Source organism: Megalobrama amblycephala, linkage group LG2, assembly GCF_018812025.1.
Source record: "Megalobrama amblycephala isolate DHTTF-2021 linkage group LG2, ASM1881202v1, whole genome shotgun sequence".
In the NCBI taxonomy this organism is placed as follows: Eukaryota; Metazoa; Chordata; class Actinopteri; order Cypriniformes; family Xenocyprididae; genus Megalobrama; species Megalobrama amblycephala.
This window is the reverse complement of record NC_063045.1, coordinates 7,424,808-7,448,659: the sequence shown is the minus strand read 5'-3', so window position 1 is coordinate 7,448,659 and position 23,852 is coordinate 7,424,808. Positions and strand designations below refer to the sequence as shown.

General features: G+C 38.3%; 1 protein-coding gene and 1 long non-coding RNA gene across 4 annotated transcripts; one reads left to right on the top strand and one right to left on the bottom strand.

Annotated features, from left to right (window-relative positions):
- The first annotated feature begins 25 nt into the window (after positions 1–25).
- On the top strand, positions 26–23,158 carry podxl2 (podocalyxin-like 2). 3 transcript variants are annotated; one of them, XM_048182382.1, is made up of 10 exons: positions 26–310; positions 390–431; positions 5,984–6,241; positions 11,115–11,285; positions 12,096–12,787; positions 14,314–14,388; positions 20,652–20,808; positions 21,458–21,519; positions 21,638–21,817; positions 22,066–23,158. In XM_048182382.1, exons 2-10 carry the CDS (start codon positions 398–400, stop codon positions 22,276–22,278), a joined length of 1,842 nt encoding a protein of 613 aa, XP_048038339.1. In that variant the 5' UTR covers positions 26–310; positions 390–397; the 3' UTR covers positions 22,279–23,158. The 3 variants fall into 3 exon arrangements, with proteins under 3 accessions (XP_048038339.1, XP_048038338.1, XP_048038340.1); XM_048182381.1 differs by having other exon boundaries at positions 26–431; XM_048182383.1 differs by lacking the exon at positions 11,115–11,285 and having other exon boundaries at positions 26–431.
- LOC125263369 lies at positions 20,479–22,105 on the bottom strand. Its single transcript, XR_007183810.1, has 2 exons — positions 21,972–22,105; positions 20,479–20,791 (listed from the first exon to the last, which is right to left on the bottom strand). It is a non-coding gene; the product is annotated as an uncharacterized LOC125263369 (long non-coding RNA).
- Positions 23,159–23,852: the final 694 nt, after the last annotated feature.

The following is a 23,852-nucleotide window of genomic DNA, read 5'->3' as shown; positions in this document are numbered from 1 at the left end:
TAAGTTCGGCGGTGTTTAGGACCTCGCGTCGCTGCAGCGGGTCGCCTGCAGCCACTGCGCCAGGAATCAAACCCTCCAAAATACTCATTATATCCCTGCAAATTCATTGACTGCAAGAAGAGCAGCAGACAACTGCCGTCTAGTTTTCTTCGCATTCACGCCTGCTGTTCTGCACAGAATATCACGCGTTTCCAGATATTAGATAGGCAGATGAAGCGCGAGACTATCAACTGACCTTTTGTTTTTAATTCCGATGCTTAATTTGTGTTAGTGCGTCTCTTCTCGCGCAGCGTCGGTAGCGCACATTGAGGTCAGTAAGTCACATATGATGAACATATGAACGAACTGTAATACTGACGCGATTTTTTTTTTACTGCGATCATTTAAAGCTGCAGAGATGTCAGTCGTGTCCTTCCAGTGCCTGATGTTTGGTGAGTTAAATTTTATTTTATTTTATTATTTTTTTTGGGATAGTGTGTGGAATTAATGCATGTTTGCTTGTAATATATAACAAAATGTAAATTTCATGTTTTTATAAAGTATAAAATATTAGTTTTATTATTTAAAATAATCATTATTGTTCATCTATTTTATATATGAATGTTTATTTTTGTTTTTAAATATATATATATTGTTAATTTAATTTGAAAATCAACCTACTGATGATCATTGATAAATATCAAATGTCTGATAATGTGGCACAGTCATCACAAGGTTTGATTTAATGTGCTGTTCAGTATTGTGTCTGAGACCAATTTGCATCATCACTCAGACTTTTCATTGTCGCCATGAGTGGAGGAAAAAAGGCATTGTTGTTTTCTCACATGATCATTTGTGATTTGTTGATGTGATGTGCTTGTCATCCTCTCCAGTATCTTATATGAATAGTCCAGTCACTCAAATCATTCAAATATTTGCGTTATTGATCTGATAGTGCAGATTACGGCACACGCCCCTTTTTCCTCCCTATCTAGAGACAGAGCTGATATATTCAGGTCCAGTCAGGATTTTCAGCATGATTCATCATGCAACTGAGAAAAGAACATTTTGCAGCTGTTGTGGACACTGATTGTTTTTGGCACGCTGTGTGTGTGATGGCTTGTCATGCCCATGAGGCCACGGCTGACAGATTGTGCTGGTCAAAAGCCGCTCTGTGCTGCTGCGTCCAGACAGACCGATGACCAGACACAACAATGACAGGTCACGATTGTTTGGTCTAATGAGCAGCACAGATTCAGAATTAAGCCAAGTGCCTGTTCAACAACACATTTCACACCGAACTCAACTGGCATTTGTTCATGTCTAGATTTAATGTGCATTTGTGAGTCTTTGCTCTGTCTTTTTTAAGCTATTGTGGTATTACCATGTATTTTTTAACATACAATGTTAATATCTTAATATTCTGAGAAGTGCATTGGAATACCATGGTATTACTGTGTTTTGGGGACATGTACATTGATATTCTTTCATATACTTAATCGTAGGTAAGTAATCGTAGGATTACTTTAAAACAGTTTTCACTCAGAAATTGCTGGTAAATTTTGGAAATAATTTCAAAGAAATGGCAAGTAACTATGTGAAACTTTTAAGTAGAAAGACTGAAATACTATAGTATTTTCTTACAAAACATTTTCTTTTTTTACAGCGTATGATGTAAAAATCATGGTAAATGCATTTCATTCAGCATTTCCTAGGAGTATCATGTAAATACCATGGTATTTATAAAAGCATTACAGATTTTTGTTGTATTACTATTGTAATACAATGTCTTTTGAATGTATACCATGGTATTCTTTGAAATATCTTGGCATATATAGTAAACAAATCATGTCATGGAATATGTCAAAATGTTGTATTGCCATTTAATTTAAGTTAAAGTTATGGTATCATGTTTATACCATTGTGTTTTTTGCAGTTCCTTGGAGAACCATGTAAATACCGCATAACCTGATTTTGCTGAGTTCAACATTGTTCCTGGGTCAACATTTTTGTTGATCCTGGAACAACATTCAAATCAACCAATCAGATTTGAGGGACAAGTTTACAGATTATGTCAAGTTTAGGCTTAAAATCATGAATTGGTGCTTCTACATCAGTGTTATTCATCTATCATTTCCCTCTGATTTTTGGGATAACTTATGGATAGGGTTAGGTTTAGGGGTAGGAATAGTTAAGACTAAATTTTCAGACTGGAATGTTGTTCCAGGATCAACAAAATAGGTTGACCCAGGAACGCATCTACCTCAGCAATATCAGGACGTGCGTAAATACCAGAGTAATCTCCCAATCCACGATATATATATATCTCTCAAAGTACTGCCCTGTTTTTGTTGTATTACTATGGCGAGAATGATTTTTGACCTTACATCATGGTCTTTGAAGTACCTTGTCATAGTAGACATTTGATGTCATGGTATTACTATAGTAATACAATGCTTTTTGAACTTATACCATAGTATTCTTTGAAGTACCTTGGTGTACCATAAAGGAAACATTTGAAATCATAGTCAAAGTACAGTATCATGTTAATACCATGTATATACCATCTTTAATTGACACATACCATTTGGAGAGCAATTAAATACCGTGGTATACAAATTTGGTTCAGTACTCATGCCCGCTTTAGCAGTTACAGCAACTGCAGACCTGCAGCTGCCAGTCTGTAGACTATAAATCTCACTCCTAATGCTCGATGCCACCTACACCCACAGGCACTGCTGCAATGTAAGCTGGCACAGCCCAGAAACCCATTCAGGTCAGGTGACATCAGCATTTATCTCGCCGCGCAGCCCGTCTTGACTTGAGCAGCTCGTTTGAGACATGGCTTTATATCTGGGAAGAAAAGAAAAGGGACAGGAAGGTTTTAGAAAGATGTGGGGCTGAGAATTAATTGACAACTGCATGTGTTCGCAGTGTGTCTAGGTGCCTCACACTTCAAATGGGGCCAGGCTTTGGTGGGTTTGAGGATTAATGAATCATCTTATTCTGTGTTCAGGTTTCTCGCCTCTTTCACAGAGTCTGATACTGGCGCTGGCTGAACTGCTCGTATATTTAGAACAATAGCTGCTATGTGACGGATCTGTGTTCGTATCAGATGGCAAAGGATTGTGGCGTCTTGGTCTGAACGGATGAATGTGCACTATATTAAGACATCTGAATTCAGTCAGACAGAAACAGGTGGGCGCTGGACATGTTTGCGACTGCTATGATATGAAGCCAAAGTGTGAAAGATGTCAAGAACATGTCTGATTCATATTTCACATCTTTAGCAAGATAGTTCTTCTATATTATGCACAAATGTTTTATCTTCTTGAGTTTCATTTCAACTCTCTCCCAAGTGTAAATATCCCGGATGGGGTTTGTTGCTGCAGAGCCTCTGTAAACGAGGTATTAGATTTTATGATTAATGTACCATCTAACGCGTGCCCAAACTTTGAGAGCATCTCTGGGGCAGAAGGCCAAGGAGTGTTCCTCAGAGATAGACGTGTTTGGGTTTAGCCGTCAGCAAATTCACATTTTTCATTCGCTGTTCAAGCGAGGTCACAAGTAGCCTTGCAGAAACCGGAGTCCACTGAAGCAAAATAAGATTGCGTCAACCATAATTAATGTGATCTACTGTGGTGAGACATTGACGGTTTCTAAGGACATACACCACAGAGATAAGGTGACTCTGTGTATGCTACTGCACTGTCAGGCTGCTTTAATGATTGGAAGATGTTTAGTAGAATAGTCCAGTATTCCTAGAATAGGAAATGACATTAGTTTCTCCCCCCAAAATGTAATTAGAGGTTCAAGCTCTTTGTATTTTAATTGTTAAAATTTCCAAGGATCAGCATTCTCCCCTAAAAGTGATTGGGTACACCAAACCGTAAGTCATAGAGACTTGACACATTGAGGGCTGGTACACGTCTACAACGTCACTAAGGCTCGCCCTGATTGACCTGACAGGGGCGCTACAGCAGTGGAAAGTACGAAATGGCTCATAACTCCTAAACTGTTAGGCGTAGGCTGAAGTGTCTTATATCGTTGGAATCCTTGGCTCGGATTTGATCATCTTCAAAATTGTTGGGTATTTTGGATTTTTTGAAAAACATACTTTTTCAAACTAGTCATAGGTTTTTGGCCTGATCGGAACCAAACCAGTGCAGCAATATTCTCTGGAATCTGATTTTTAATTATCAAAATAAACAAATAAATAAAAAATCATTTCAAGGTCTCCAAGGGCTGCCAAACTGTTCGAAGTGGGAGGAGCCACTACTAAAATGGCTAAAACTCATGAGCAGAATGAGATATTTTCACCAAACTCGGCACACACATAGTAGGCTATGTAAGAGTAGTACATACCATAGTATGAGGGTTGCGTGAAAAAGGATGCGGAGACGCCACTGGTGGTGCTATAACATTGAAAAACTATGCAACCCTAAGTCTGATTGACTTGAAAATTGGCATGCGGTGTCTTTGTCCAAGGTGCCAAGACTACCTTTGAGGACAATGGCATATCTCTAAAAATGCGGTCGGCAGACAAGGTTAATGGAGGCCAGTCGGCCGATCCTTCACGTTTTTCACGTGTATAAAGGATTGTGTATCACACAATTGTTTCTGCACACACCCACAATATTCGTACCATATGGTAGAACTCCTCATTCTGAGCAACTTTGCCTCTAGGACTGCTGCTGTCCATCGAATCGTTTTGTTAAATGTTGGAGATTATTTCAAAAAGCTATTTTGGCTAACTAGTCCAAAGTTTTTGGCTCGACCTTGATAACTGTTATAAAACATATATTTCCTATGATAAATTGCCTGTATTGGCTGTAAATGGTCTTTTCCATCTATGATCTAAGTGGTTACAGGCTTGCTAAATAAAACATAATACCTTTTTTAAGCATCTGCTCAAAGGCCTTAAAGTGCTTGAACCTTGATAATTGCTGCTCGTAGCTATATTTATTCCTTTTTTGTTCTACAGAAGTATGGCTTTCTTTTCAATGTGGAACACAAAAGGAGATTTTTTGTTAGTGACCATGTAAGTACGGTCAAGCTCCAAAAAAGACACAATGAAAGTAGTCCATATGGCTTGTGCATTGTGTTCCAAATCTTTAGAAGTCATTTGATACTTTTGTTTTAAGATCAGACACCAATTTAAGTCATTATTTACTGATAATCTTAGCTCTGAAATCTTATTTGGACTTAGGGTTAGACAGAGTGGTCTAAAGCATGTCTTTGGCTTATAATCAACACATTTACTCAGTAAATGTCATTTGGTTATTTGGGATTATACTCTCCAACAGCCTTCCGGTTTGGAAGTTTCCGCAACAACACATGGCTCAAGTTCGCTGGCTGTCCACAGGGTCTTCAGAGTCTCTAAAAACCACTGGAACGTTTCCAGAAAGCAAAGTCGATCGATTCATAAATTGGAGCAGGAAGCGCCCATTTTTTCCCACCCTGTTAATTACAGCACAATCACACACTTGCTAAATATAATACCAGAAACATCAGCCTGCTGGTCTCCTTAATTAAACCAAGCCTCGCTAGAGAATATATTTCATTAAACAGCTCCATGAATAAAAACTAAAGCCGTGTCAGATTTAGAGAACTGTGTAATTGGCTTTGAAACTCCATCTTGGCTCCAACCGAAGGGTAGTCGCAGATTTCAGCCCAGTTGTCGCCTTTATCGGCTGTCCAGAGCTAAAACCAACACTAATCCTGTGGTGACCTGGTAGGGCGAGGAAAGATAAGACCGGCTGGTTTGAGAGACAATGCTAAGCCACCATGATTCGGAGCCATCTGTGGCTGAAGCCCATTGAGGCCAGGACTCGAGATATCTCCAGTCAGTGTTTGATGGATCTATACATGCTTGAAACAATCTGTCACTGTTTAGAAAAAGATTAATTTGTGGTGAAGTCGATTGTTACATAGTTTGTTTGTGTACTATTCACTCAGCCCAGAACCATAAAGTGAACTATTTGAATGTTTTTCTTTCATTCAGGTTCAGTATTCCTGGTTCTGGTGTGTGCCGAGGTTCTGAGTGCCGGTCCATCGCTCCTCCCCAATCCTCTCCGCTCCCATGGGCCAGTTCTGGATGTTCCCATAGGCTTTGAGGAACATGATGTCTCAAGGGGTCATAAACCCGGATTCATGGAGAGTTCTCAGGAGAGCTCTGGGTTCTTCAGCGAAGACAGCGAGGATGGCAAGAATGCTCAAGCCAATAACAAAGACAGTGGTGCTGACCCAAGTGCCGTGAATGGTGAGTAGAAGCAATGACTCCAATCATGATTCATAAATGCATGTTACTAAGTCATCAAGTTTGTTTTTGTAAACTTTCAAAGACTCAAAAGATACGACTTTCCTTTTTCATCTGACGTCATGAGTCTCATAATGTCAACTGGTGGTCTAAATATACTCTCCAACAATGATTTGACTTGAAATTAATTTTGGTCACATTATTACCATCGAAAATCTGTCAAGTATTTGTCATTTATCAACTAGGGGTGTAAATATATACGCTATGACAATGTTTGGACTTTATTCAGTTATGAATGAAACTTGGTTGCATTTCTACAACTGAAAACGAGTCAAGTACGTGTCATTTGTCTAAATATTTCCTCTGACAATGATTTGGCTTTATTCAATTCCGAAAGAAAAAAATGGTCAAATTATATTTTGGATTAGAAATGAATTCAGGATCTATAGTGTGTAATTTCTGCTGTACCCGCATCACCAAATGTAATTGCAGTCTTTTTGTTGGAGTGGCTTGATGTAACTAGTTTAACATTGATCCAAACAATACCTTGTGTTTGGGGTGGAACAATGTATTTCTAGTGTTTGAAACTTTTTATTTTTGCACTTCCATTTGCTGCCACTAGTGGTGCAAAATTACACGTTGCTCCTGTACAGGTGCTGGTCATATAATTAGAATATCGTGAAAAAGTTCATTTTTTTTCATTGTAAATTATTTTTAAAAATGAAACTTTCATTTATACTAGATTCCCTACATGTAAAGTAAAACATTTCAAAAGTTTTTTTTATTTTTTTATTTGTTGATTAGAGTGTACAGCTAATGAAAGTCCAAAATCCAGTATCTCAAAATATTAGAATATTTACATTTGAGTTTCATTAAATGACCATCCCTACAGTATAAATTCCGGGTATCTCTTGTTCTTTGAAACCACACTAATGGGGAAGACTGCTGACTTGGCAATGGTCCAGGAGACAATCATTGACAGCCTCCACAAAGAGAGTAAGTCACAGATGGTCATTACTGAATGTGGTGGCTGTTTACAGAGTAATGTATCAAAGCATATTAAATGCAAAGTTGACTATAAGGAAGAAATTGGGTAGGCAAAGGTGCACAAGCAACAGGGATGACCGCAAGCTTGAGAATACTGTCAAGTAAAGCCGATTCAAACACTTGGGAGAGCTTCACAATGAGTCGAATGAAGCCGGAGTCAGCGCATCAAGAGTCACCACACTCAGACATCTTCAGGAAAAGGACTACCAAGCCACTTCTGAAACAGAAACAACGTCAGAAGCATCTTACCTGGGCTAAGGAGAAAAAAAACTGGACAGTGAACGGTGGTCGAAAGTCCTCTTTTCAGATAAAAGTAAATTTTGTATTTCATGTTGAAATCATGGTCCCAGAGTCTGAAGGAAGACTGGAGAGGCACAGAATCCAAGCTGCTTGAAGTCTAGTGTGAAGTTTCTGAAGTCAGTAATGATTTGGGGAGCCGTGACATCTGCTGGTGTGCAAAGTCAATGCAGCCATCTTCCAGGAGATTTTGGAGCACTTTATGCTTCCATCTGCTGACAAGCTTTATAGAGATGCTGATTTCCTTTTCCAGCAGGACTTTAGCACCTGCCCACAGTGCAAAAACCACTTCCAAGTGGTTTGCTGACCATGATATTACTGTGCTTTATTGGCCAGCCAACATGCCTGACCTGAATCTATAGGATATTTTCAAGAGAAAGATGAGAAACAGTCGATCCAACAATATACAGATGATCTGAAGGCTCAATAGTGCCTCAGCAGGGCCACAGGCTGATCACTTCCATGCCACACTTCACTGATGCTGTAATTTGTGCTAGGAGCAAGTCATTTGCTGTAATATGTGCTGCCAACTAAGTATTGAGTGTACAAATGAACATACTTTAAAGAACTTGAACTTTTCTGTTTTGAAAATCCATTTTTTGATTGATCTTAGGAAATATTCTAATATTTTGAGATACTGGATTTTGGACTTTCATGAGCTGTACGCTCTAATCATCAAAATTTAAAAAAAAAACTTTTGAAATGTTTTACTTTACATGTAGGGAATCTAGAATATATGAAAGTTTCATTTTTAAAAATAGTTCACAATAAAAAAATGAACTTTTTCATGAAATTCTAATTATATGACCAGCACCTGTAAATGGTGCAACAAAGGCACTGAATTTTTGTCGTTATATGATGACAGATTCATATTGGGTCAGTCTCTTGGTATGACTCAGCCTCTTGACAGTTATTTAATTCACAAAAATTACTTGATTGTCAGACCGGCAGTTAGAAGTGTAAAGTGGTGTGAATAACAGCTTTTAGGACTAATTATCGTGCGTCATTTCCTCGGCACCTACCGCTCCCTCCTGATGTTTACCTTATTTTTGTTGATTAGAGCTTTGTCAGCTTTAACAATTCCATTGATGTTTCAGTCTATCTCGCGGTCATGGACGTGTTTTGCAGTAGTGAGTATCCACTTTTTACACGACACCTGGGAATTAATGTGCCCAAAAATAATCTTATTTTTAGTTCACCTGCTAGCTCGCTAACGGTGCCTCAACCGCAGTGGCCCGTTTCCGGTGTGTGCGTGTAAGACAGAGAGAAGGACAAAGCTGTCCAAAGATTTTCTGCCGTGAGGAGTGTGAAATTGAGATTTTCTCTGGTGGATATCAGCTCGAGTCAGCTGGAACACTCTCCATGTATGCTAAGTGAGACATAACTGTTATAGCTGCTCATATTAGGGTTAGTGATTTGAACAAACCCCTAAAACCCTTAAAACTTTAGTACAAAACTGACATGAATGATTCCTCAAATCATGTGTTTTATTGGCAACCAGCCACAACACCAAAGCATTGTTTGCATGGGTCTCTATGGGTGCACTGAATGGACCAATCAGAATACATCCACATCTGTTTAATAACTTGAAATAAACTTTCTTTTTTCAATGTTTAGTAAACTGTTTCAGTGATTCCATATGGAAGATGAGTTCATTTGTGCCCACTGCAGTAAATCTGAGCGTGAACACAAGACTCTGTCACACTCAACCACTGTTGAATGAATAACACACACAGAGTCACACTGCAGACAGGCCTGACTGATCAGCCATATGGAGAGACAGGTGGACAGAAGCTTGACTGTGAGTGTGTGAAGACACTTCCAGGTGTGTTCTCCTCACCTGGCTCTGTGCCTGAACTCCTCTGTCTGTCTGTCAACTTTTCAGCTCTATCTATCTATCTATCTATCTATCTATCTATCTATCTATCTATCTATCTATCTATCTATCTATCTATCTATCTATCTATCTATCTCTGTCTGTCCTTCTATCTATCTATCTATCTATCTATATCTATCTATCAAATTTTCAGCTCTATCTGTCAAATTTTTCTTTCTATCTATCTATCTATCTATCTATCTATCTATCTCTGTCTGTCCTTCTATCTATCTATCTATCTATCTATCTATCTATCTATCTATCTATCTATCTCTGTCTGTCCTTCTGTCTGTCTATCATTTTTCTATCTATCTATCTATCTATCTATCTATCTATCTATCTATCTATCTATCTATCTATCTATCTATCTATCTCTGTCTGTCCTTCTGTCTGTCTATCATTGTTCTATCTATCTATCTATCTATCAATTTTCAGCTCTATCTGTCAAATTTTTCTATCTATCTATCTATCTATCTATCTATCTATCTATCTATCTGTCTGTCTGTCTGTCTGTCCTTCTGTCTGTCTATCATTTTTCTATCTATCAAATTTTCAGCTCTGTCAAATTTTTCTATCTATCTATCTATCTATTTATCTATCTATCTATCTATCTATCTATCTATCTATCTATCTATCTATCTATCTATCTATCTATCTATCTATCTATCTATCTATCTATCTATCTGTCTGTCTGTCTGTCTGTCTGTCCTTCTGTCTGTCTATCATTTTTCTATCTATCAAATTTTCAGCTCTGTCAAATTTCTATCTATCTATCTATCTATCTATCTATCTATCTATCTATCTATCTATCTATCTATCTATCTATCTATCTATCTATCTCTGTCTGTCCTTCTGTCTATCATTTTTCTATCTATCTATCTATCTATCTATCTATCTATCTATCTATGTCTGTCTGTCCTTCTGTCTGTCTATCATTTTTCTATCTATCTATCTATCTATCTATCTATCTATCTATCTATCTATCTATCTGTCTGTCCTTCTGTCTGTCTATCATTTTTCTATCTATCTATCTATCTATCTATCTATCTATCTATCTATCTATCTATCTATGTCTGTCTGTCCTTCTGTCTGTCTATCATTTCTATCTATCTATCTATCTATCTATCTATCTATCTATCTATCTATCTATCTATCTATCTATCTATCTATGTCTGTCTGTCCTTCTGTCTGTCTATCATTTTTCTATCTATCAAATTTTCAGCTCTGTCAAATTTTTCTATCTATCTATCTATCTATCTATCTATCTATCTATCTATCTATCTATCTATAAAATTTTCAGCCCTATCTATCTATCTATCTATCTATCTATCTATCTATCTATCTATCTATCTATCTATCTATCTATCTATCTATCTATCTATCTATCTATCTATCTATCTATCTATCCCTCCCTGTGGTTTTGTGCTATTTTTATCTACTCCCACAGGAGTTTTTCTTGGGAGTTTTTCCTCTTGTCTGTTTTCACACATCCACCTGTCTTTAATTAGTGTGAAGACCTTCAGTTACATGATGCTTTTCATCCCAAGCCAATAGCAGTTCAGTAATTGAACGGAGGGACCGACTTTGAAATTATTGTTCTCTAAAAGGTGTTTTCAGGTATTTTCAGTGGGTGTCTCTATATGTTTTTGCTCTCAGAACGCTGTCTGATGCCCAAGAAGGTGGGACCTTGTCGTGCTACGTACCCTCGCTGGCACTTTAACCCTGCCACTAAGAAGTGTGAAAACTTCATATTTGGGGGCTGCAAACAGAACCTCAATAACTTTTTATCGCTGGAGGAGTGCACCAAAGCTTGCCAAACAGTCTCTGGTACAGTGTTTTTTTATTACATCCAGTTATGATAATTTCCTTGAAAAAGTATAGATATATCGGCTCTCACCTGCTGACACTAGACAATAGCTCTCCTCATTACAGCATGTCTCAGTGTGGCAGTGTGTGTGCGTCTCATGAATAATCAGGCTGCGATCAAGAGCTCTCGGGTCCCTGATGTGTGTGTTGTGCCAGACGCAGGTGCAGTGCTGCAGTGCAGCTGCTCAAATCTGCTGTTCTCGAGAAACTAAAGATGAATAAGACAGTGTACTCCTGTCAGATCTTACTACACCACATCCTACTATACTATACTGTGAAAACATTTTCTTAATCAGTATTTATGTAATCCTGTACTACATAATAAACTATCCTGTTAGACTTAAACTGTTTACTATGCTGTGCAATACTATAACATGCTTTTTTATGCTATAGCATACTTTATACTTTGCTATATTATACAAGACTTCGACTATACTGTATCCCGCTTGAGATGGACTGATATTTTTACCGATATTTACATCGATTGATATCGGTATAAGTTATACCGATAATTTTAAGTCATAAAAAGGCAATATTCGTCAGTCTCTGTAATACTATGCCTACTATACTTGCAATATACTGTACTGTACAAAATTCCACTTTAATCATACCATACTACAGCCAACAATACTGTGGCATATCATAGTACAATGTAAGCATGATTTGGAGTAGCAGAGTCTGGCAATTGTACGGTATACTACACATACAGAGTATATACTCAGCTCTGTGTTTTCTGATTTATGTTTCTGACATTTGCTTTCTTTTAATCAGATTACAGCCCTTCATCTCCAGAACCGCCATCTTCACCACTTTCTCTGAGCCAAAAGCCCAGTGAGACAAACTCCTCTTCTTTGTTCTTCATCCCTACGGCTGAGCCCGTGGACCCAGAGCAATGGGAGAGTGATTCAGAATCTAGCGGCTTCCCCCTCCACCCCTCACCCGGGCCGTCAAGAGCAGGTGCTGAAGACCACGCCCAATCCACAGCCACAGCAACGCCCACTGCCCTCGGACTCGCCCGTCAGAACCAACAAGAGGCCACAGCTGGGCCTGACAAACGCCTGGCGTCCCAGGACCCGTTTGATGACGAGAAGGGCCGTGCAGTCACTCAAGTGCCCACAGCTCCTGAAATCGGGACCCTGCCCAGCCGGGAGCCCCTGCAGCCTGACGAACCACACCAGGATGATTCTGAGGAAGAGGAGGATGAAGAAGAGATGGTGGTTTTCCCCACTGAACCGGATGAGGAGGAAAACGACAACTGGCGGTACCTCACGCCGCTCACCACCGGGCCCTCATCCTCCCCCGCTTCAGATCTGCCACCCGTGGTCTTCACCGAAACCTCCTGGCAGGGGGCGCCGCTCACCACAACAGAGGACGAGGAGGGGGCGGAGCTTCGTCACGGCGGCACCGAATATCTTGCAGAAACGGAGCTTCACGACTCAGAGCTGTCCCAGGAGGCCGAACAGGTACTCAGTGACAGATACCAGTTAACTGAGCACTAATTTAGTTCAAAGAGATTCAGAGTCAGTTTGCTTAAAGGTGCCCTAGAACTTTTTTTAAAAGATGTAATATAAGTCTAAGGTGTCACCTGAATGTGTCTGTGAAGTTTCAGCTCAAAATACCCCATAGATTTTTTTTAATAAATTTTTTTAACTGCCTATTTTGGGGCATAATTAGAAATGAGCCGATTCAGGGTGTGTGGCCCTTTAATTCTCGTGCTCCACGCCCCAAGAGCTCGCGCTTGCCTTGAACAACATAAAAAAAAGTTCACACAGTTAATATAACCCTCAAAATGGATCTTTACAAAGTGTTCGTCATGCAGCATGTCTAATCGCGTAAAATAAACAGTGTTTATTTTGATGTTTACATTGATTCTGAATGAGTTTGATAGTGCTCCGTGGCTAATGGCTAATGCTACACTGTTGGAGAGATTTATAAAGAATGAAGTTGTGTTTATGAATTATACAGACTGCAAGTGTTTAAAAATGAAAATAGCGACGGCTCTCTTGTCTCCGTGAATACAGTAAGAAATGATGGTAACAACCACATTTAACAGTACATTAGCAACATGCTAACGAAACATTTAGAAAGACAATTTACAAATATCACTAAAAATATCATGTTATCATGAATCATGTCAGTTATTATTCCTCCATCTGCCATTTTTTCCTATTGTTCTTGCTTGCTTACCTAGTCTGTTGATTCAGCTGTGCACAGATCCAGACGTTCTGCCCTTGTCTAATGCCTTGAACATGAGCTGGCATATGCAAATATTGGGGGCGTACATATTAAGGATCCCGACTGTTAAGTAACAGTCGGTGTTATGTTGAGATTCGCCTGTTCTTCAGAGGTCTTTTAAACAAATGAGATTTATATAAGAATGAGGAAACAATGGAGTTTGAGACTCACTGTATGTCTTTTCCATGTACTGAACACTTGTTATTCAACTATGCCGAGGTAAATTAAATTTTTCAATCTAGGGCACCTTTAAATATCATAACAGTAATATTTTCCTTGAAGCAGAGAAACTGCTCAAGACCTTCAGAATTAAGTTGTAGGTTAGATACTTTAATAAACTTATTTCACTTAGTTGCCAGGGTAATAGTTCTAATTTTCATATAACTTTTTCTTTAATCTAATATTTATTTTATTTTATTCAGCTTTATTTAAATTACTGGATTAATAGTTTATTTTTAGTTTTTATGTGTCATTTTCCTTTACAACTATGTAAAAAAAAATGTTGACAAAACATGTTTGAATTCTACAGGTGGTTCTTCGTATAAAATCCTCAGTTGTTTGTTTGGATGAAGTATGTCGTGTTTTGATGGAAATTATTTTACGATTGATTTATCTGAATGAGTCGGAAGAGTAATGCTTTTATAGATTTGTTCTCCAGGCAGCGCGGCAAGTTGTCAGCGAGGGTTTCGGCAAACCACAACAATTCAGTGCAATAAAGTGGCTGTTACACCCTCTTTTTTCTCGTTTTGTGCAGGTGATTTGTGTTGACTGGAGCAACCTCGCAGGAAAGGGCTACGTTATACTCAACATGACGGATAACTTTGACTGTGTAAGTCCCTTTTTTGTAACAAAAACTCACCCAGAAAACTCTTGCTAACCCTAACCCAATGTACCATGCATTGTTCTTGTATGAGCACATTTTTGTCATAAAAATCTAGTCGTGATTTTGGATAACTGCTCTTAATTAAGGTCTATGTTCTGTTCAGACCCTCATTTCACATACTGCAGCAGAAATGCTGAATGGCGCAGGAAGATCTCTGTCTCGGAAACATGCTGACTGCACAACTAACGACGCTCAGCACAAACAATGACACACGCTGTGAGCTCAGAGAACATTTGTTTTATTAGCAGCCTGAACAATCCTCACGCTCTCTGGCCTTTATAGTGAAGAACAAAGAAAAATGTGATTCTTAATCTTATGTACTAGTTAGTGGCACTGCAAAACACACACACAGAGGCGAGCGTTCTTGCACAGAGGTTAATCTTGACCTTCATTTAAAGGGATAGTTCATCTAAAAAGGAAGTCAGTCAGCAGAGCTACAAAAATGACAGAATGGCATGATAAAAGTGGTACCAATCATATTTGACATCCAAACTGGCATAAAGTGTTTTGGTCCACCATGTCTGAATGTATTAGGGGTGTGACGAGATTTCTCGTCGAGTTGAAAAGCTGTCTCGTGATATTGCCATGACAAGAGTGTGAGGGTGAAATTAGGATAGAATAGTCATTTTGCTTTTTATAGAAATAAAAACTATTTAATTCAGTTGGATAGTGGTCGCTTCAATCCCATCCAGCTCATCAAACGTGAGCTGCAGAGTCGTACGTGGTGCAGCAGGAATCAGAGTTCACAGATCACGTGATGAGATGACTGACAAGACCATGGCGGAGGATTCATTGCACAACAGAGCCTAAGTGTCTGACAAATGTCTTTTGTAGAATGCGTGCCCTATTCAGAGTATGCGCAAACCCGAGTGCGCATTCAAACACGATTTCAACACCCCGCATTTTGAAAGCGGCTCCCTGATGCAAGCAAATATCTCCCAATATGAAAGCTATCTTAGGCAGGGTTGTGTAGTTGTAAGCATCTCTCAGCTCTGTATCATGCTTGAAGAAATAATTTGTCTCTTTTTGCACTTTTTATTTCTTTTATTTTTATTTTTATTTCTATGATCAATTTGTGGTTAGGAGGTCAAAAGTTGTGGTTTTACAATAGGCCATGTTGTGCTAATCCGTTCCCTCATTTTAATAAATCGTGGCCACGTTGTGCTAATTCGTTCCACTTTAGTAAATCGCAGCTGCATTGTACTAATTAATTCCCTCATTTTAGTAAATCGTGGCGTGTTGTGCTAATCCGTTCCCTTGTTTTAGTATATCTTGGCCACGTTGTGCTAATTCGTTCCCTCGTTTTAGTAAATCGCGGCCGCGTTGTGCTAATTCGTTCCCTCATTTTAGTAAATTGCAGCCGCTTTGTGCTAATTCGTTCCGTTTTAGTAAATCGCAGCCGGGTTGTACTAATTAATTCCCTCATTTTAGTAAATCGTGGTGTGTTGTGCTAATCCGTTCCCTCGTTTTAATAAAACGTGGCGTTGTGCTAATTCGTTCCCTCGTTTTAGTAAAGCGTGGCCGTGTTTGCTAATTCGTTCCCTCGTTTTAGTAAATTGCAGCCGCGTTGTGCTAATTCGTTCCCTCGTTTTAGTAAATCACGGCCGCATTGTGCTAATTCGTTCCCTCGTTTTAGTAAATCACGGCCGCGTTGTGCTAATTCTTTCCCTCGTTTTAGTAAAGCGTGGCCGTGTTTGCTAATTCGTTCCCTCGTTTTAGTAAATTGCAGCCGCATTGTGCTAATTCGTTCCCTCGTTTTAGTAAATCACGGCCGCGTTGTGCTAATTCTTTCCCTCGTTTTAGTAAATCGTGGCCGCGTTGTACTAATTTGTTTCCTTGTTTTAGTAAATTGTGGCAGCGCTGTGCTAATTAGTTGTCTCGTTTTAGTAAATCATAGCCGCGTTGTGCTAATTCGTTTCCTCGTTTTAGTAAATCGCAGCTGCGTTGTGCTAATTCCTTCCCTCGTTTTAGTAAATCGTGGCTGCGTTGTACTAATTTGTTTCCTTGTTTTAGTAAATTACAGCCACGTTGTGCTAATTCTTTCCCCCGTTTTAGTAAATCACGGCCGCATTGTGCTAATTCTTTCCCTCGTTTTAGTAAATCGTGGCCGCGTTGTACTAATTTATTTCCTTGATTTAGTAAATTACAGCCACGTTGTGCTAATTCTTTCCCTCGTTTTAGTAAATCACGGCCGCGTTGTGCTAATTCTTTCCCTCGTTTTAGTAAATCGTGGCTGCGTTGTACTAATTTGTTTCCTTGTTTTAGTAAATTACAGCCACGTTGTGCTAATTCTTTCCCCCGTTTTAGTAAATCGTGGCCGCGTTGTACTAATTTGTTTCCTTGTTTTAGTAAATTACAGCCACGTTGTGCTAATTCTTTCCCCCGTTTTAGTAAATCACGGCCGCGTTGTGCTAATTCTTTCCCTCGTTTTAGTAAATCGTGGCTGCGTTGTACTAATTTGTTTCCTTGTTTTAGTAAATTACAGCCACGTTGTGCTAATTCTTTCCCCCGTTTTAGTAAATTACAGCCACGTTGTGCTAATTCTTTCCCTCGTTTTAGTAAATCGTGGCTGCGTTGTACTAATTTGTTTCCTTGTTTTAGTAAATTACAGCCACGTTGTGCTAATTCTTTCCCCCGTTTTAGTAAATCACGGCCGCGTTGTGCTAATTCTTTCCCTCGTTTTAGTAAATCGTGGCCGCGTTGTACTAATTTGTTTCCTTGTTTTAGTAAATTACAGCCACGTTGTGCTAATTCTTTCCCTCGTTTTAGTAAATCACGGCCGCGTTGTGCTAATTCTTTCCCTCGTTTTAGTAAATCGTGGCTGCGTTGTACTAATTTGTTTCCTTGTTTTAGTAAATTACAGCCACGTTGTGCTAATTCTTTCCCCCGTTTTAGTAAATTACAGCCACGTTGTGCTAATTCTTTCCCTCGTTTTAGTAAATCGTGGCTGCGTTGTACTAATTTGTTTCCTTGTTTTAGTAAATTACAGCCACGTTGTGCTAATTCTTTCCCTCGTTTTAGTAAATCACGGCCGCGTTGTGCTAATTCTTTCCCTCGTTTTAGTAAATCGTGGCCGCGTTGTACTAATTTGTTTCCTTGTTTTAGTAAATTACAGCCACGTTGTGCTAATTCTTTCCCTCGTTTTAGTAAATCACGGCCGCGTTGTGCTAATTCTTTCCCTCGTTTTAGTAAATCGTGGCCGCGTTGTACTAATTTGTTTCCTTGTTTTAGTAAATCGTGGCAGCGCTGTGCTAATTAGTTGTCTCGTTTTAGTAAATCATAGCCGCGTTGTGCTAATTCGTTTCCTCGTTTTAGTAAATCGCAGCTGCGTTGTGCTAATTTGTTTCCTCATTTTAGTAAATAGTGGCTGCGTTGTGTTAATTAGTTCCCTCATTTTAGTAAATTGTGGCCATGTTGTATTAATTCCCTCATTTTAGTAATTTGTGGCTGCACTGTGCTAATTCATTCCCTCATTTTAGTAGTTTTATTAAAAGTATTTTAGTTTTATTTAATGATAGCAACACTGTCTCTGACTCAGATTAGTGCACAGTTTGATACATTGTTAAAATCTGAAACTCTAGAGGAGACATATACAATTGCCACGTTCTTTTGTTCAGGAGATACATCTGAGACTTCAGCATATGTCCTTTTGCTCTCCATTGAATCTTATTGCTGTCTAAAAAGATATTGTGATGATCCTTTCTTTTACATCTTTACTATCACACACATCACTGGCACATACACATTCTCGCCAGTGTAGAAGCAGCCAGTTGTCTGTTGCCACGGTAACACTCTAGTGCCACGTAATTGCAGCATGAACTTTCCCCCCACTGGCTCTCTGACAGCTGTGCGCTAAACCGTCAACGTCTCCTGCGATGGAGCATTTTGAACCCGAGCAGCACTGCAGAGCGATTGATCAGAAACCAATACAGCCCACATGACGAGAGCTCTCAGCGAGGCGCACACAGTCTCTCTGTCTGAATGACTCAGCGCTTGCTGTGAATGGCCCGAAAAAAACTGATTCTGATTTCTGTAGCCTGTCTGATGTGTGTCTGTTTCTGACTGGAGGAAGTCTGTTACTGAGTCTCACTAACAAAGCAAACCAGTTTTTTAGGTGGGTCATCTGTCTGGAAGCTCCTGATTCGGATACTGGAGAAACAGCATGATTTGGCCTTATATTTCATGTCAAGTCATATTTTAAGTTACTTTTCATTTCTACTATATCATCAATAAGTATTTCATTATTTCATATTTGATTTTGTTTTCTATATTACATTTCAATGTGTATTTTCATATGTATGTTTCTTTACAAAAACACAATTTACGTTACAATTATTTATTGTATTATTTATTGGTTACACCATTTTATGATGCACTTAACCATTTAGTTTTTTCTTATTTTGTCCACTGTTACATTGAGATAATTTTCACTTTTACATACATTTTGTGCACATTTATACTCCCATTTTATTGCATTTATTTTTTTTGCAACATTGTATGATGCCTTAAAGGTGCAATTTGTAAGATTTTTGAGGTAAAATATCCAAAAACCACTAGGCCAGTGTTATAAATTTTGTTCACTTGAGTACTTACAATATCCCAAATGTTTTCAATTATTTGTAAATCATGAGAAAATTGCAATTTTAACCAAGGCTACGGGATGCGTGAGGAGTCACCTGTCAATTTGCATCATACCCCCGTTAACCCTCAGTTTCCAGTTTTATTTTGTAGAAACCATGGAAACACCAAAGACGCTTTAATATATTACACGTTTTAATATACATAATTATTTGTATTAACAGTAATACATAATTTTCTCCATCATACAATATGTTTTAAAATGAATTCCATGCCATTTATCAACAGAAGACATCCAATATTTAATATGATATTCTAAAATTGATCTATCTTACTGCAGTGTGTAACAGTGTCTCACAGCAGCCGCTGAGTGAACGCACAGAGTAACGTTATAACATAATTTTCAACACTCTCAAATGTATCTAATATGATAAACAGAGCTGTTACCTCATACTCATGACCGGAAAAGCGGAAGCTGCGCTGATGACTGTGTCATAATAAAAGTCCCGCTGTTCGTGAGGTGTGTGTTGCTCAATCGCTCCAGCGGCCTCGTTCAGCTCCCACAACACTCGGTCCTGCTCTGCTTCATACTAAATAACCTCATCCATGAACATGATTTGTTCCTGAGTCCTATCCCTATTCTTTTGCACCGTCCGTTGAGGTGGAGACCACATGTCCCAAGATTCCGCTCTAAAAATTGGCGTCATCAAGCTACCAAAATTGTTACATATTGTACCTTTAAAGTATTTCATATACTTATTTATTTTTCCGCTATCTTACATTTCAATGTGTAATTTCCGACACATTTCATGTCATTTTTTTCATTTACATAAATAATTTACACCCTATGCTCACATTTTACTGTACTTTTGATCGATTACAACATTTTATGATGTACTTAATCATTTAGTTTTTTTCCTTTTTGTCCACTATATTACACTGAAATTAATTGAATTTTTACATAAATTTTTTGCACATTTATATTTCCTTTTTATTGTATTTATTGTTTGCAACATTGCATGATGTCTTGAAGTATATATTTATTTCATTTTGTTCACTATTTAACATTTCAAGGTGTATTTTCAGTTTTTTTATTTACATAAATACAATTTACCCCTTAATTATGCTCACATTTTACTTTATTATTATTATATATTTATTACACCATTTTATGATTAGATGCATTTTATTATTTATTTTAAATTTGGTGCACATTTGTTACCATTTTATGCTTTTTTTTTGCATTATTGCATGTCTTAAATTATTTAATATATTATTCAGTTTTGTCCTAAGTTATATTTTATATTGTTTTATTTTACATATGAATATTTTTGCTTTTTTTCATTGAATCAAAATTAAATGTTTTTTCATATTTTTTAAATCCCTCCATACAATACAGTGTAGAACACATTTTAAAAAATCCAAGTATTTTTTCATGCTATTTTTCTTTTTTCTCTCTTTTAAGGATTATGTCTTTGTAAGCATTTATTTAAAACAAAAAAATAAAACAAACTGATTTAGTATGTGCTCACACTGAGAGCAAGTATTCAGCATGAGATGTGAAAAAATAATTTTTTTACATCCCTGTATTGCTCTGTTTTTCCATTCTACTCCTTTTGTGTCTCTCACAGGATGAGTTTCGTATGGAGAGTGGCGACAGACTCTTGGAGATGCTGGAAAACACTTTCTCCCGAAAGATGAACATCCCACAAGGCTCCTGGCTCATTTTCCTCAGCAAACCCACACAGCAGGACCACCAGCTCCTGATGGCCTTAGCCAGCGAGCAGGGTAACACACACACACACACACACACACACACACACTTATTCACGGCCTCTGTGGTTAGATATGTCATGTTTATGGTTTAGATGAGAGGTGTTCATAATTTGTAAGCTTTAAATTTCATGCTCTATATAAAGGATAAAAATAGCATGTTTTATCTCACACATCTCTGTTCAGTGCATTAGTTAGATGTCATATCTTACAAAGCCCATCAGAGGTCATATTACATTGCAAAATCAAAATAATTAAATGAGAAATTATATTTTGCACAAAGAAAATAGAGCCTGTTTAAGTACAATTAAGATGCTGTGCATTATGACATTTTTAGCAGCATTTTCATGACATTGTGCCCTCAATTGATATTATTGTAATAAAGTAATTTATTTAAATTTAGTATTATGACACGGCAGTATTTGTTGTAATTCATGCTATAATTTTCTCTATTATATTAAAATTTAGATTTCAATACAGAGAATTTGTGCTTAATTGTTATGAAAGCATAATGCCACAATGCAAAAACTATTTATGGTCCTAAATTTAAAAATAAAAACTTTATTTTCCTCTTTTGATTGAGTAATTCTTCATTTGATTTACTTCCTTTCATAAACAACATTTTATAATATTTTTTGTCTAATTTTCTGTTCCTAATGTGAAGAAATCATAGCCCCAAAAGAAGTCCTATCAATGCTGGGGGAAATCAGAAGAGGTCTATATGAGGTGGGACTGAAATGCACCAAATAATAATGATCCTTTTAATTAAAATATTGAAGGTTGTGAACGATTTACGTAGCATGAACAAATATGCATAATAAATAATTCAAATGAATTTTCTCAGATTGGAATACAGAATTATTCAACGGTAAACACGTGCCACTCGAGGCCCAGTCAGACCCGCAGCGACTACGGGAAGCTGTTTGTGGTTCTCGTGATCATCGGATCGGTGTGTGTGCTCATTATTGCTTCTGGAATCATCTATATCTGCTGGCAGCGTCGTTTACCCAAACTCAAGAACATGGTAGGTCGTATCGACAATGGTGTTTAGTTAAAAAAATAAATAAAAAACACTGAGGTAACGTTACGAGTCAAAATGTTCTGTGGTAATCGAGTCTAATACTGTCAATATTGAGCTTGACAATTAATAATGTAACTCAAATGCTCGAATTACTAACCTCAACATTCTCTGAGTGACGTTTTGGGTTCAGATTAATTAACTATTTATCTTGTTTTTTGGTTTGTCTCATCTGGTTTATGCCGTGTCTCAAGTCGCGAGGCGAAGAGCTCCACTTTGTGGAGAACGGTTGCCATGACAACCCCACACTGGACGTAACCAGCGACAGCCAATCAGAGATGCAGGAGAAGAAACACAGCGCCAATGGTGTGACAGTGGGCGGGGACGGAGGAAGCGGTTGGCAGGTGCTCGTCAATAAGCCCGGGAAAGACGAGGAAGACAACCAAGAGGAAGATACTCACCTTTAATCCCGGGAAACATGAGGCATGGGAAAGCAGCATCGCATTAATGACTATGGAGGCAGAAAATATTTTCAAGCTTTTTCGAAACATCTGCTGTTTAAAATGTGATGTCTTTTGGCTTGTATGACGTTTTTCTTTATCTGCATCACTAAATTCAAGCGGACTAAAGTGCTTTAAAATGCGACTTGTGTGATATGGGACAATTTTCAGTGCAGGAGCTAACCATTGGAATTTATTTAAATCGAATGTGTCAAACAATCATGTTTAAAATGTTATTAGGAAATTGTTTCTTGCACTGTTAAAGCAATAGTTCACTCCTAAACATGAAATATTTCGTTTTACTCAACCACTTGTTGTTCCAAACGATTAATTTTTCTGTGGAAAAAAATAGTATTTCCATACAAACAACGGACCACGTCAAGTTCCAAAAAAGTAGAATATTTGGCTTATTGTGTGCTGTATTACAAGACTTCTGAAGTCATCCTGTAGCTTTTTACTAGTCCCGATGACCAATGGCAGCGAACCTGACGCAATCTCTATTTTTTTTTTTTTTTTTTTTTTAAAGTTGTATGGAAATAACTATATAAAGGTTCTTAAAGGTGCAGTGTGTAAATTTTAGCATCATCTAGCAATGAGGTTGCAAATGAGAGTGATATTAAATAAATGTAGGGGGGCGTGTGTCCTAAAAGGTTGAAAACCCCTGACAAAGAGAAGCTACGGTGACCGACACAAGACAAAGATGTCGTTGTCTAAAGGCAGGAACCATAGACAGTAAAAGAAATGGACACAGCGACCCCATTGGAACTCAATTGAGACAAGTGAAGCCCATTTTTAGCGATTTTTAGCACTTCCGTTTCTGACGCGCAGACTCAAACTAAGCTTGATGACGTCCGCAACCTGTCTGACAGATGTAAATCTTCTAGTAGCTGTGCGTGCAAACTGCCATCGTTAATCTTGCAGAGAAGGCGAGCTTGAGTGGGGAGTTCTTTGGCGTGAGTGAGCAGGAGTAAGTATTCTGATTAATTATTTTGTATAGTATTTTAAAATGTAACGCCAGTACGCCATCTCTCTTGACATCTCCCCGATTGCCTGCGAGCTTCTCCTCCTGTCTGTACGGTAATTTCTCTACTGTGCGACAGAGAGTCGAGTGGTTATGACGCAATCGTTAGCCTATTTTTACAAAAACTGTATCTACGGGGCCATAATGTAACATAGAAGGTAATGGAGCCCTTTATACATTGTCGTGTATCTTTAGAAATAAATAATGGACAAATGGAGTCTTTAAACGCCTCAGATGTAAAGTTATTCACTGTCAAAGTGACGCCAAAATGAATGGGAGTCAATGGGGATGCTAACGCAAGTGAAGTTCTGCTACAAGATGGCGGCACCCGGCCGACTTCAACTTCCGGTCGACTTCCTTGGGCACTGGCAGGAACACACCGAGCCGACGGTCGGCCGTCAGGCAGTTTTTGTTTGTCGGCCAACTAAGTTTTCTCAGTGTGTTCTGCACCGTCGGCTGAAGTTGGTCCTCGTCTGCTTTTTTCGGCCGAATCGACATGTTGAATCGCCGTCAGTCTGTC

Excerpts from the sequence above, each read along its gene's own strand:
- podxl2 (XM_048182382.1), top strand. The coding sequence starts at position 398 with ATGTCAGTCGTGTCCTTCCAGTGCCTGATGTTTG. Across the intron at positions 432-5,983 it reads CTTCCAGTGCCTGATGTTTG|GTTCAGTATTCCTGGTTCTG; the intron begins GTGAGTTAAATT and ends TCTTTCATTCAG. Across the intron at positions 12,788-14,313 it reads TGTCCCAGGAGGCCGAACAG|GTGATTTGTGTTGACTGGAG; the intron begins GTACTCAGTGAC and ends CGTTTTGTGCAG.